This window comes from Esox lucius, chromosome 14 (genome assembly GCF_011004845.1).
Source record: "Esox lucius isolate fEsoLuc1 chromosome 14, fEsoLuc1.pri, whole genome shotgun sequence".
NCBI classification, from domain to species: domain Eukaryota; kingdom Metazoa; phylum Chordata; class Actinopteri; order Esociformes; family Esocidae; genus Esox; species Esox lucius.
The window spans coordinates 29280787-29296172 of NC_047582.1; the positions used below are offsets into that span (position 1 = coordinate 29280787).

At 43.4% G+C, this 15386-nt stretch overlaps 1 protein-coding gene and 1 long non-coding RNA gene across 10 annotated transcripts; one reads left to right on the top strand and one right to left on the bottom strand.

Moving 5' to 3' along the window:
* Window positions 1-151: 151 nt before the first annotated feature.
* Window positions 152-3712, bottom strand: ntmt1 (N-terminal Xaa-Pro-Lys N-methyltransferase 1). Of its 9 annotated transcripts, none has more exons than XM_034296785.1 (5): window positions 3426-3448; window positions 2198-2356; window positions 1797-1960; window positions 1414-1666; window positions 152-1024 (listed from the first exon to the last, which is right to left on the bottom strand). In XM_034296785.1, exons 2-5 carry the CDS (start codon window positions 2298-2300, stop codon window positions 768-770), a joined length of 777 nt encoding a protein of 258 aa, XP_034152676.1. In that variant the 5' UTR covers window positions 2301-2356; window positions 3426-3448; the 3' UTR covers window positions 152-767. The 9 variants fall into 9 exon arrangements, with proteins under 9 accessions (XP_034152676.1, XP_010887987.2, XP_010887988.2 ...); XM_010889685.5 differs by lacking the exon at window positions 3426-3448 and adding an exon at window positions 3085-3230; XM_010889686.5 differs by lacking the exon at window positions 3426-3448 and adding an exon at window positions 3173-3212.
* Window positions 3713-13586: 9874 nt separating this feature from the next.
* Window positions 13587-14940, top strand: LOC105021778. The gene is made up of 3 exons (XR_828856.4): window positions 13587-13797; window positions 14172-14292; window positions 14757-14940. It is a non-coding gene; the product is annotated as an uncharacterized LOC105021778 (long non-coding RNA).
* Window positions 14941-15386: the final 446 nt, after the last annotated feature.

The window sequence follows — 15386 nt, forward strand, 5'->3', positions numbered from 1 at the left end:
CATCTTCTAAATTAATCAAAATTTAAAAACCAGACATGTGACCAGATTTGGTAACATGAATGACCAACAGGTTTGTTTCCCCATTGCCAAACTGAACATGACCTATAGTTGCTGCTGACACCAGACCTATAGCAGCCCTCCCCCACCACCACCCCCCCCCCCCCCGCCCCTGGCAGCATTTAACAGTTTTGTTGGCACACCCGACTCGTGTGGTCAACTACCGATCAAGTCCTAATTGAAACAAGCATGCCGGTTTAAGGCTAAAACAAACACGTTAAAAATCCATGTCTGGGGGGCGCTGAAAACGACTGAGCTATGAGGTGCTATAACTCATATCCTCTATGAGCACTGGTGTAGTAGTGTTAAAGCCAGGTGCTGACCCCAGCATTGGTATGTTTAGGGTCTACATGATCCTGGTCTCGCCAGGCCTCACCTAGCGACATTCTAGGCCTGGTTTAAGACGCTAACATGATCCAACCCTTTCAGTCCATCCACGTTCGGAATCCATCATACTCCTTAAAAATGATACTGATGAGTCATTGAACCTGATTTATCCCTGAAAAGTGGATCACTTATATGCCATTATAGACATAAAAAGATACTAAAACACAAGCATGCATAAGCTGGACTGTCTTAACTTTCATCAGACAGAAGGCTTGTCATGAAGGTCCCATGGCTTTAAAGTCAGCAGCAGTATTATTTTGGCACTGGCACCCATCCTCAACCTCCATTCCCCCTTTCCTCTACACACCCACATCTATCCATCACTATCTGAGGGCCAGCTGGTGGACCTGATAGATCTCGTCCGGGAAGTTCAACTGCTGCTCCTCACAAACGACAGTGAGACCTGCCCGAGCCACCAGGTTTTTCACCAGTGACAGATCTCTGCACACGCTGCTGTCAACTTCATCTGGGATCACGCCCTCATAGGCCACGTTGTCCTTGATCACGATTAGACCCTGGGGTCGCAGTCCGCCGCGACATCGGCGAAGGAACTCCACTAGGTGCTCATCAGTCAGGTGGCCTGAGTTGAGGGTGAGGGGGGGGCGGCAAAATCTTAGCGAAAAATGTATCAGGTCCTTTATCTGCTTCATCCGAGTTAGGTAGTTGTGCACACAATGTACATGCATTAAGATGTGGCTAACTAGCGCAAGCACATTTGCTAATTAGAGTTAACACAACGAGAAAGCAAGTTAGCATATAGACATAATTGATCTCACGCTAACGTATACGCTCACAAAAAATTAGCAAATGCATATATAAATTCATCCCATTTCGGGAAAGTATATAATGTATATATACACACAATTAAAATAATATACAATAAAAAATTGGACCGTCTCACACGCAGCGAACTTGTTCACCGACTAGCAGAAACACTTCTCAGAATTGTGAATTGAGAAAAAAACTCACCAATGACCCACTGGATCCAGATGACGTCGTAGCGTCCGTCCTGTGGGATAAAGTCCTGCAGGCCACAGCAGAAATAGTTATCCACTCGCTTGCTCTCCTCGCCCAGGTAGACCTTAGCCTGGTCCAGGAATTCCTGAGTCACGTCCACTAAGTCCACAGTGTTGAACAGAGGCAGCAGAAGGCGCTTGGTGATGCGCCCGATGCCGGCGCCACAGTCCAGGGCACAGCAATTACCCGTCTTCCCCTGGCCCTCCTTTCAATGCCAAGGGGGAGGTTTTATTATAGAGTTTAATGACTTTGCCAGCATGCAAATACATAGCTCAACCTGACGCGGTCCTACATTTTCAGAATGTTTACAGAAAAGTAATGCAATGTGTTCTTACACCAAGGAATTTCTTCAGGAACTTCTTGGAGCCGTCTATGTCAACGTTTGAGATCTTTCCGTAGCCTCCGAGCATGCCGTCCACCGTGGGCGCCACTTCTCTCCAGTAGTTTTCAGCCTTGGAGTAGAAGACTTCCTCATTTGGCGCACCGTCACCCATCCTGTCTGAAGAGCCCGACGTCCAGAGATAAGTAGGCCTCCCCACACAGTTTCTGCACACATGCAACAACCTAACCATGAATCGTACTACACCTAGGCCACATTCACATAATAAAAAGATTAAAAAGGCACCTATAATGGCCTGACTCGTGACTTCGGGTTAAGCTATTTAATTATTGCTCCTTATTGCGAACAAATCCGCACCCATGCCAGACCACTGGTTTTAATTAGTTGGGTCTGCACCTTGTGTCATGTTGTTCGAAGCACTGCCCACTTCCCTCCCACCGAAGAATCGCCTGCCAGGCTTCTTTGATCCTCCGTGAGACGGTGACTTGATGTTATTCATGACGCGGTGTGTCTAGCTTGCTGAGTTCTTGTCTTCTTTAGTTTCCCACGTAAACTCTAGGAGACATACTTAACCTTAGTCCTAGCGACAACGTCATGGCTCTGGCATTATCAATCACTTATTCAGACACGTACAGAGAGTGACACGTACAGGCAGGGGCCCGTTCACACACTACTAGCCAAATTAGGCACTAGTACTGTGGGTCGGCGTTCAGCTGTCAGCGCTCATCTTGTGACGTGGGGCATGAGTATGAACGTGTGGTGTAAGTAGCCAACGAGTCTAGCAGTGAAACGCTACAAATCGGGTTACATGAGTTAACACGACAGCCACGACTAGACCAGGCGGTGAAATGAACCAGCATGACTGAAAAAGTCAACGTTATAGTAATGTATTTTGCACGTTGACAATGCATTTACAAATCTACAGGGAAGTTCAGAAAGCAACAAAAACTAAAGTAATACATTGGAAAGCTACTGTAGTGTGGTATAAAAAGTTATACTAGTTATACTATAAAAAATATAGTTAGCAGTCGGTAGCTAACTTAAACAACTAGTTTGTTGAAGTACAATCCTAATGGGTTTCTAGGTTGGCCAGTGGTCTATTTTAGGAAACTGACTGATGAAAAGTAGATAGCACGTGCTAGCTAGTCAAGTAGCTTTATGTTAGTGAGCTAGCTATACAGATAGCTTGTTGAATCAGAGCAAACCGGCAGTACTGTAAAGTTAAATGACTCGATCATCGGACTCAATTCAAACCTTTAAAAAAATAAACAGGGATGCAGTACCTTAACACTTAGTGTAGGTCCCAATCGTGGCTGTAACACTAAATACGTTGATCATGTCACAACTGAAGTACCACTCTGCTTTTCCTACCTGCCGAAAGCATCTCTGTATGGCAGTCGAAACACGCAACTGCCTAGAATTTGCCATCGACGTCAGTTCCTTATTTGGCTTCCGCTTGTGGCGTTATTTGGCTAAATGTCGCCACCTAAGGGCTTGTCGCTTTATTGCATGTCGGCAATATACTGGTTGGCTACAGTTTGTGAGCATCAACAGAGATCATCGTTCATTGTATGTCATCGACATTGGGCGTATGTTATACCTGTCCTGGTCCCTCTCGCCTTACCATTCTCTCCAGCAGTGATGCCATGTTCCTAACCCACTGCTGTCCATTGCCTCCATATCATTTTTGACATTTTCTACTGATTACTGTGTAGTTACACATCTCTTTTGCTCCTATCCCGTATCTCCCTATTTCGTTTATCTAATTAGTTTCTAGCTCCCTTTCACCCCGCCTCTCGCCATCTATCCCAATCTCTCTTTCTTCATCTCTCTGGCTTTGATCCTCTTTCGGTCCATATTTTTCTCTCTGTCCTCACCAGCTGTTGGCAGTGCTCACCAATGATGACTCAGTGCGTGCCTGTCAGGAGGCCGGACTGCCCCAAGTCAGTCGATATCTAATCTGATCTGCCCCGCCTATCTTTCTCTCTCTCTCTCTCTCTTTGTCTATCTCTCACTTTCTCTCTTCCTCGCTCTCTCTTTCCCTCTGTCTCTGCCTGACACTCTTTGGTCATTAGAATTACAAAGCAGGAGCAGGAGAAATGGAGAAGAAATCAACACTTTTTTTAGATAGACCTTAGTCAGCAACACCAGACAGAGAATCCCCTCCTCCCCCCTCCCCTCCTCCCTCCCTTTCTCCTCTTTTCCTCCACCATCTCTGTCTGCTTTTCCGACAGACATCCCCCTCTCCCCAGCTGTGCTCCGCCCACTGCTAATTCATTTTCTTTCTTGTATCCTCCTGCATCTCCTGTTGTCTCGCAGCTTCTTTCGACTTGATTGTTGTTTTTTCCATGTTGGTTAATGGGTGGATAGACTGAAACATGTTTGTGAATCCTGAATGAAATTGGTTGATGGGTGGATAGACTGAAACATGTCTGTGAATCCTGAATTAAATTGGTTGATGGGTGGATAGGTTGAAACATGTATGTGAATCCTGAATTAAATTGGTTGATGGGTGGATTGGCTGAAACATGTCTGTGAATCCTGAATTAAATTGGTTGATGGGTGGATAGGCTGAAACATGTCTGTGAATCCTGAATGAAATTGGTTGATGGGTGGATAGGTTGAAACATGTCAGTGAATCCTGAATGAAATTGGTTGATGGGTGGATAGGCTGAAACATGTCTGTGAATCCTGAATTAAATTGGTTGATGGGTGGATAGGTTAAAACATGTCTGTGACTCCTGAATTAAATTGGTTGATGGGTGGATAGGCTGAAACATGTCTGTGACTCCTGAATTAAATTGGTTGATGGGTGGATAGGCTGAAACATGTCTGTGAATCCTGAATGAAATTGGTTGATGGGTGGATCGGCTGAAACGTGTGTGAATCCTGAATGAAATTGGTTGATGGGTGGATAGGCTGAAACATGTCTGTGAATCCTGAATGAAATTGGTTGATGGGTGGATAGGCTGAAACATGTCTGTGAATCCTGAATGAAATTGGTTGATGGGTGGATAGGTTAAAACATGTCTGTGAATCCTGAATTAAATTGGTTGATGGGTGGATAGGTTGAAACATGTCTGTGAATCCTGAATGAAATTGGTTGATGGGTGCATAGGTTGAAACATGTCTGTGAATCCTGAATGAAATTGGTTGATGGGTGGATAGGCTGAAACATGTCTGTGAATCCTGAATGAAATTGGTTGATGGGTGGATAGATCACACAGACAGAAGGGGGTTGGGTATGGAGGAACGCTGGTGTAAGCGGATGGTCCCCAGAGGTCAAGGTCAGTCGGCGACAGTCATCATCCTAATCACATCCGGACTTCATCTCTTCCCTCCAGATAAGCACAAGGTTACAGCCTGGTCGGGTCAGCCACATACATACAGCATAGGATTATAGATACTTAGTCAACCTCACTCTTACACAGGGATGACACTACACCAAACATTACCACACCAAACAACACCATGCAACACCATACAATACTGAACCACACCTTACAATACCACAGCACACTATACCGCACCACACCATACAACAGCACACCACACCATACTACACCATACTACAGCACACCTCACCATACAACAGCACACCACACCATACAACAGCACACCACACCATACAACAGCACACCACACCATACCAGACCATACAACAGCACACCACACCATACTACACCATACTACAGCACACCTCACCATACTACAGCACACCTCACCATACAACAGCACACCACACCATACAACAGCACACCACACCATACCAGACCATACAACAGCACACCACACCATACTACAGCACACCTCACCATACAACAGCACACCACACCATACTACAGCACACCACACCATACTACAGCACACCACACCACACCATACTACAGCACACCTCACCATACAACAGCACACCTCACTATACAACAGCAAACCACACCATACAACAGCACACAACACCACACCATACAACAGCACACCACACCATACCACACCACACAACAGCACACCACACCATACAACAGCACACCACAGCACACCATACCACACCACACAACAGCACACCACACCATACTACACCATACTACAGCACACCTCACCATAAAACAGCACACCTCACCATACAACAGCATACCACACCATACAACAGCACACCACACCATACTACAGCACACCACACCATACAACAGCACACCACACCATACTACAGCACACCACACCATACAACAGCACACCATACCACACCATACTACAGCACACCACACCATACTACAGCACACCACACCATACAACAGCACACCATACCACATCATACTACAGCACACCACACCATACTACAGCACACCACACCATACAACAGCACACCACACCATACAACAGCACACCACATCATACTACAGCACACCACACCATACTACAGCACACCTCACCATACAACAGCACACCTCACCATACAACAGCACACCACACCACACCACACCATACAACAGCACACAACACAGTGGGCACATAACAACAGGCCAAGACTGCTAAGCACCTAACCTCCACCTTGATGAGTTCTTTTCATGTAAGTTAAGGTGGTTATACTTGCCACTTATCCCTTGTTTCCTCTTAAATAATAGACATTTTGGTCCAAACTACTGTAAGTGTCAGTCATGTGAGTTGAGGGTCACCATACAACAGCACACCACACCATACTACACCATACTACAGCACACCTCACCATACAACAGCACACCACACCATACAACAGCACACCACACCATACCAGACCATACAACAGCACACCACACCATACTACAGCACACCTCACCATACAACAGGACACCACACCATACTACAGCACACCACACCATACTACAGCACACCACACCACACCATACTACAGCACACCTCACCATACAACAGCACACCTCACCATACAACAGCAAACCACACCATACAACAGCACACAACACCACACCATACAACAGCACACCACACCATACCACACCACACAACAGCACACCACACCATACAACAGCACACCACAGCACACCATACCACACCACACAACAGCACACCACACCATACTACACCATACTACAGCACACCTCACCATACAACAGCACACCTCACCATACAACAGCATACCACACCATACAACAGCACACCACACCATACTACAGCACACCACACCATACAACAGCACACCACACCATACTACAGCACACCACACCATACAACAGCACACCATACCACACCATACTACAGCACACCACACCATACTACAGCACACCACACCATACAACAGCACACCATACCACATCATACTACAGCACACCACACCATACTACAGCACACCACACCATACAACAGCACACCACACCATACAACAGCACACCACACCATACAACAGCACACCACATCATACTACAGCACACCACACCATACAACAGCACACCTCACCATACAACAGCACACCTCACCATACAACAGCACACCACACATAACAACAGGCCAAGACTGCTAAGCACCTAACCTCCACCTTGATGAGTTCTTTTCATGTAAGTTAAGGTGGTTATACTTGCCACTTATCCCTTGTTTCCTCTTAAATAATAGACATTTTGGTCCAAACTACTGTAAGTGTCAGTCATGTGAGTTGAGGGTCGCAGTCTTTCTTTTGTGCTATACTCTTTAGTTAGCCCTATCACAGACTGTATTTGAATATTTCACCACAGAAACATCTTCTAACCCAACGGTATTGCCAATATCACACAGCCAAATTTATGACTAATATACTAGGCTCCCATATTACATGATAAATATATGAATGAAATGAAATATGGACCAAAGTGCTGCCTTATGGTTTACGTGACTATCAATGCAGTGTGAAATACGTGTGAAGTGCAGAGGCCTCATCAATAAAGGTGACAGTTATTTGTGTCTCCTCCATATAAAAATCTCATTACATTGAGCTTTGACAGATCTACAGTCCCGTTGCTTGAGATCTGGAAGACGCCCAATTAGTGTGAAGCAGGCAAACTCTGAGCCAATGAAATGACAAATAAGTCTGTCTGCTGATATAGGGGTCTGTTCAGGAGGATGAAATGTTACAGAACATTCAAAAAGCAAGATACAGTTCACTGTAATTGTTAGATCTATTTGAATATTATAATCTGCTAAATTTCAAATGTTTCACCCATAAATACAGGTGGACTTGGCAACCCTACAAACAGAATGCTTCTACATGAATGCTAATGTTGAGATATTAATGTTTTACCAATGTTGTGGTTGTAGAATATACAATAGCTGTGGATTTCCAAGCTGCCATCTGTATAATGCTGTGGGAATGTCGTGAAAATGTTTTCCAAAGCCGTTTTGGTAATATATTGACTACAACAATGTGCATTATTTCTTGCTGTGCAATAGTCATTCCAAGTAAACAGCTTTTGATTCTTAGAATATAATTCATGGATGCATTATTAACTTTAGTTATCCTGTCATTGACCCATGATGTAATTCTGTTCCAGACTATTGTTGGCATCTTGGTTGGGATCTTCTCATAGGAAACCTTGTAGTAGGGCTGAATTCATAGTCATTGCAGATATCAGTAGGTCTGAGTCCAACACCCTAGTTGCTAAAGCAAGACTGGGTCTGTGTTCATGAAATAGTGCTGGTATTGGGTCATTTTGCTATTCAAATTATCATGAATTACAATGATATGCAAGGACCTGATCACGGAGATACACTCCTGTTCTGTTACGCTTTGTGAACGCAGGCCCAAGTCTATCAGAAGAGGATGACCTAACCATCGCTAACACTATGTCCTCCTTCTGAAGGGTTAGGCCATGTTAGATATCCTCTAGAACAATGAATTGAGCCAAAATGTTGAAGCACCTCTTTGAACGGAGGTCTTGTTGTGGAATATGTTTTCTTTACTTTGTGGCTATTTGAAGTTTTAAAGCAAGGGGCAGATGTAGAGATTTCCACCATTTGACAAATTCATTGTGGATGGACGTGGGGCCGGTCCGTAATTCTAATAATTACCAAAGTACACTCGCCTGTTCTACATATCTAGGTAGATTATCAATTCAATGAAACACATAGCTGATGTGGCAGCAATGAACTCCTTCAGACTCTCCCATTTGGCTCTTTCAAAATACCAACATCAACCAGGGAGGAGCTAGTTTGAGAGAGTCTATGTAATTATGTTAACTATGACATTGTGTCAACAAAGAGGGGGAATGTTAAAAAAGATATGTGGATTTAGAGAAATCCATATTTGTCAGACGAAAACTTCATGAAGTAGCCAGAGATTCCAGAGATGTAGCCAGAGACAATGCCTTCGGTAGCCAGAGAAGTGGAAGATGCCCACAATTATGAAAAAATCCTCACACCAGTTTTTATGGAAAACAAGGGAATTTGGGGAATTTTAACAAACCTGCTTTTTACTTCTAATGCTTAGGATCTAGTTTATCCATTCTTCAAGGCTTCCACTAGATGGCAATGTTGTGCTTTATGCTGTCGGTATCCTCTTTCCATGCGTCCCTGTGCCTACCAGAGCTGAATATAGCATTTTAGTGAACTGAATGTTCAATTCGGGACATTTCAAAATTGCGAAGAGTCACAACTGGTAAATCTGACTTGTCAAACTGAAAACGAAAAAAGAACTGAACCATTCACTGTGTATGTCTTAAAGTCCCTTTATTGTCTGTAGGCTATTATATATCAACCTTCACATGTTTGTGTCAAGTGGGTTCAAGGACTGCTCTCCCTGGATAGAGACTGATTTTAAGAGTATTTGCAATGTTTATATACATTATTTTATTTATTTAAACATTCCTTTCATACCACCCCCAAAGGATGAAAAAGGTAACCAATTCCCAATTAATATCAGTTGCGAAACAAGTTTTCAACCTTCACATCTTCACAACATTTTCCATACACCCACAATAGTCATTAGATGGCATGGTCCTACATCAGTGGATGGAAACTAGAACCCTCTTATACAGGCTAATGATAAATTCAGGTGGAGGTATTGTGTTCCTTGTAGGTCTATGGTCACAGAATAAACACTTGTGGACTTTGGCCGCTGAACAAAACAATGCATTATGGGTGATTTTCTTCACAACTGAGACGTTTCGGTCATAACCACCGCTAATGTTTCACCGCAGCGTCAGTATGGACGTTGCCGGGACATGGCCAAAATACGTTACGACCACAAGTAGTAGACAGCTGCAGCCCGTCTGACTGGTCTTCATCCGGAAGACATTAAAACAACGTAGATAACGTGTGGAATTGACTCTGAATCGTTCCCCTGTGACAGAGACAGCTCACCCAGAGATGAGGTGGAGGACAGGCACCGAAGGTGTCCCTTTAGTCTGTCTTTTTGTGCATCATAGACAAAATCTACTGGAATGTTGCTATTATTATAGCATATTAATGATATTGAGCTATTTAGCCGATTGCACTTATATTGGTTGTGTTGATCTTTTAACGAGCCCAACAAATGAACAAATGAGTCTGGTGGAATGATAGTTGGAGTAGTGCAAGAATTGGTTTTCTGCAGTCTGTGTTTATTGATGATCTGTGAGTGAAATACAGCTTTGTCACAAGCAATTCCATGACGGCCGAATACCCGGTTTGCTACTTTTCCCCTGGCATCACAACATCTTTTCATTTGCCCTTTGTATGAGAATCATAGAGTGGAATGTGACCTACACTGACAACAGGGTAATATAGTGAGACCAGTCACCTGCAACATGAATGACCTCTAGTTAAAACAATGATGGATCCAATGGGAGCCTTCATGTTCACTGTCTCTGTGTTGTATCTCGTGTGTGTGTGTGTGTGTGTGCGCGTGTGTTTCTGGCCCTCTGCATGTGTGTATTCAGCTATGCCCGTGCAGTCAGTAGAGATGTTCTGTTCTGTAGTTGTGCTGTATGACAGGAAGAGCTTGTGTGTGTGTGTGTGTGTGTGTGTGTTTGTGGAAGGGGGAAGTGTGTGTGTGTGTGTGGATGGAGGGGGAAAGAGTTTATGTGTTTATGGAGGGGGAAAGTGTGTGTGTGTATGTGTGTGTGTTTGTTTGTGGAGGGGGGAAGTGTGTGTGTGTGTGTGTGTGTGTGGATGGAGGGGGAAAGAGTTTATGTGTTTATGGAGGGGGAAAGTGTGTGTGTATGTGTGTTTTGAGTTTGATTATAGGTGTGTGTGTATGTGTGTGTATGTGTTTGTGTGGAGGGGGAATGTGTGCTCTTCTTTTATAATGCTAGAGTGAGGGAGTGGGTTTGGTAGGGCGTGTTTAGCATCTGTAGTATATGTGTGTGTGTGAGTGTGCAATGCTACTCCGTGTTGACTCATGGATAGACATGTTTTCCGTATTAGCATCGTCGTTTGTTTTTTGTTGGTCAGTTAGCTAGCTCGACTGAGCTTGCTAAGCACACATGCGTGCAGGCATACTGAAAGGGAATATTTTTCTACATACTCTTGGTTTCTTCATTAATTGTAAACTTTGCCGGTAAGGATAGGCTAGATTATAGGAGCTGAGGAGCTGTGTGGACAGTCTTCTCCACAGATAAGGGGTTTGTGTGTGTGTGTGTGTGTGTGTGTGTGTGTTTATGTGTGTGTGTTTATGTGTGTGACATGAAGAGAGAGATGGGGGAATGAAATAGACAGTCCATCTTTTAAACATTGTCTCTTTCTCCATCTAGTGGTTTTTGAAAACAGCAGCATATTTATGTGGATTAAGTTTGGTAATAAAACAGAATATTCTAGAAAACTGTTGTTCCCATCAGTTAATTTGGTTTGAATAACATTTCTAATGACTGTAAAAGGGGTAAAACAAAAGGCTCTGAGACATTTAGAAACATATCGTTCAATATAATTGAAAATTCAAGAGGAAATTCAAAAAAGAATGTCAAGACAATTCAGAAAGTTTCAAAACAATTTAGCACACTTTAACATATCTAAATATTTCAAATAAATTCCACAAAATACCTATAGACGTTTCAATATTCTTCAAGACAATTCATAATCATAATGATGCTGACATATGCACTGACATTGATAGTGTGTCTCTCTCCTACACATACAACAGAAATAAATATTGCAACCCCCCCCCCCTACACACACACACACACACACAGAAGTACATAACACACACACAAAAATGCAACAAAACACCGAAATTCTGACTCGCAAACACAGACTATCCATTTATAGCTGTTCACAAACACATCAAGTCTGCATCACACAGCATGTGAGTCTACAGTCTAGAACGTTCCATCTGTCTTCCCTCACAATGTAGAGCTGTTCTCCGTTTGCGTCTGCAGGCTGAAATTCTATGGCAGAAATTGGATAGACACTATTGTATCAACCACAGACAATGTTTTATAGTAAATGTATCAGAGGAAATGGGAGTAGAGGGCAATTATTTTTTTTCTGTCATAACAAATGTGATACTGTTCAGCAACTGGGACTTTAATTGATCCCCTGTTATTAGTCTGTCTGTCATTGCCATGACAAACAGTTCATGAGTAGTCATAACTGATAACAAGCATTGACAGGAATGTGGGTGTCAATCGCGGGACTGATACAGAAACTGATACAGAAACCTCATACAGTTACAACACAGTTGTATTCACTTTGCAAACCTCCAGAGGGGACTCCATTAAAACTAGACTCAGGAGGGAGGGGTGGCTGGCTGAGGGGGCAGACACCTGGCAGAGGGTAGGAAGCACCTGGCTGAGGGGGGGACATCTGGCTGAGGTGGGGGTGGGCTGAGGGGAGGAAGCACCTGGCTTGGGGGAGGGCTGGCTGAGGGGGAGGGGGGGCGCTGAGGGGATGAAGCACCTGGCTTGGGGGGGGGGGGGGGGGCTGGCTGAGGGGGAGGAGACACCTGGCTGAGGGGGAGGAGACACTTGAGAGGATTGAGCACCAGAGAGGTCGGAGCGTTAAGAAATTTTATTCTCACAATTTGAAGCATGTGTCATGCTTACACTGTTTGTGTTTTGGGTATAACAGATGTGTGTGTGTGTGATTGTGTGTGTGTGTGTGTGTGTTCGTATACATGACTGTGATTAAGTCATTTGTGTTTCTACATGCAAGTTCCAAAGAGCTATTAGTCAGGATAAAGAGCGTGGGTGATCTCACAACAGCCGCCGCTGATCTCAGACTCCACCATGGGCTTGTGGATGTGTCACCCTGGCCAACAGGGGTTAGGGCTAAACTTAGCTCAGCGCAATAGGTCAGGCTAATCCAACCTGGGTTTGGACCAACGGAACCACTTTGTCTTGGGTGAAAAAACATGAACAGGGCAAAAGCAGATCGATGAATTCATTAAGTTGATTTAACCCCCAGTTTAAGCTTCCAGAACCCAAGTTAGCTCTTAGCATAAGAACAAAATGTGAGGATAACAAGAAAAAAGTGACAATCAAATAACATTAAGTAAAGCATGTTTCAGTGGTAGTTAAGGGAAAGCATTTTCATGTTAAAACTATCCTTAAGTACAAAAATCTAATTCTCAAGGAATTCTTCCCTGAGCAAGATCAAGGTTTCAAAGGAACCCAGACTCATTTTTACCTGCTGGGTCCCATTGGCAGCAGTCGTTCAAACAAAATGCTTTTACAGAGGCAAAAGAAACCATGAAACCAATCAAATTCTTTAATCAAACAAGTAATTAGCAAGCCATAAAATTGGAGTGTGTGGGATGTGTATGGTTTGCTTGAATACTTCACTATGTTCCACAACAGTTTGTACTGGACCATATGTTGCCACGGGAGGAATCAGCCAATGACCAACTGGGTCAACAAGAGGAATCAGCCAATGACCAACTGTGTCAAAAAGAGGAATCAGCCAATGAACAACTGTGTCAACAGGAGGAATCAGCCAGTTGGTTCCATCCTTTTAACAATATTAAAATGCCTTGATGCTAATGATGATGTTCATGCTGGAATGTGTTTTGTCACGTCCTCTGTCCTCCTTACGTCCTGTAGAATGCCTGGTTGCGCTTCTCTGAGGTGAGTTTTTTTTGGGCTGATATGGCTTCTACCTGAAAACTTGGTAAATGGTAATTCTCTGCAATTCACACCTTGAGGTAGTTTGCAACATTTAGCATAACACTCTTTCCCGCCATTTATTTGTTCTTGAAAATGTATGATAAATTCCATTAACTGGAATCAGATCAGCTGTGAAAAAGTTGTGATGTGAACATTTGTGAGGTTATTGTTCCAAAAAAAAAAGGATTACAGTCATGTAAAAACCAGAGAATGGGACAAAGCATCAGTGTGTGTATGTGTGTGTTTATAGGATTAAATGGAAAAAACTGTTACACAATCTTTCAACCTCACTCTCAACCTAGCTTGCTTGTCTAACCTATTTCTCTTTTACATAGGCCTTTTCTCAATTGGATGTTCCTTGTCCTGTTTCCTTTGTTTTCCTTCGTTTCTCCATTGGCTAAGAAAGACAGATGTCCCACCCCTCTTAGCTTTGAAAAGGATGAGAGAAGGAGATGGGTGAGGATTATGAAATAGAGAAAAGGCCATACACTCTCATTTTGCCCTTACACACTCTGTATCTATACGTACCTCACACACTCAAAAGTTTGCAAGGTACATTTCATGCTTACCTTAACTGGAAAAAGGTCAATGTTTATAGCATTTATCATATATATATATGAGTGAGCAAAGTACATATTTTTTTTGTAATTTGTTTACTTTTCAACTATTGCTAGATGTAATATCTGAAGTCAGTTTATATATATGTATATGTGTATATATATATATATATATATATATATATATATATATATATATGTATGTAAATGTGTATATGTATGTGTGTGTTAAACTGAATTACAGATATGTCTAAGCCGTTAAAATGTGTTTCTTTATGTTGGATATTTATTAATTTGTACTTCTCTCTGTCTCTGCCTATTTTTCACACACTCTGTCTGTCTTACTCCCTGTCTGTCTTTCAGGCTGGAGGCTTGTCTTTTCTAGGTCACAGGCGGAGGCGGGGCTGAGCACACACTCCCCTATCCTGTCAGCTCTAATCTACTCAGCACACTCTGATTACAGCCCAAACAATCAGACAGGGAGGGGGACAGACACAGAGGAAAAGCCAATGAGAGAGGGACAGGGAGAGAGCAAAAGAGGGACAGGGAGAGAGTAAAAGAGGGACAGGGAGAGGGAGGGAGAATGAGAGAGGGACAAGAGAGAGACAGAAGGACAGGGAGGGTTAGGGTACAAATGAGAGAGAAACAGAGGGACAAAGGGGCACAAAAAAAGACAGGATGAAGGGACAGCGTGAAAGAGAAAGGAAGAGAGACAGACAGTGGGACAGAAAGATGGATGAAGACAGGGTTAGGGTAAGAATAGGATACACGGAAGGAAATAAAGCGAAGACAAAGGCAGCGAGCGAAGGGGAGACTGTAACGAAAAAGAGGAATGAACGCTGGGTCAGACAGGCCAGAAGGGCGGGGATGGAGATGAGAGAGGGATATAGGGTGAGAGGGAAAGAAAATGAGAATGGGAAGAGAGAGAGAGGGAGGGAAGTGACAGAGCGATGAAATGAAAGACAGAATGATCGATGGGAGGAAAAAAAATGG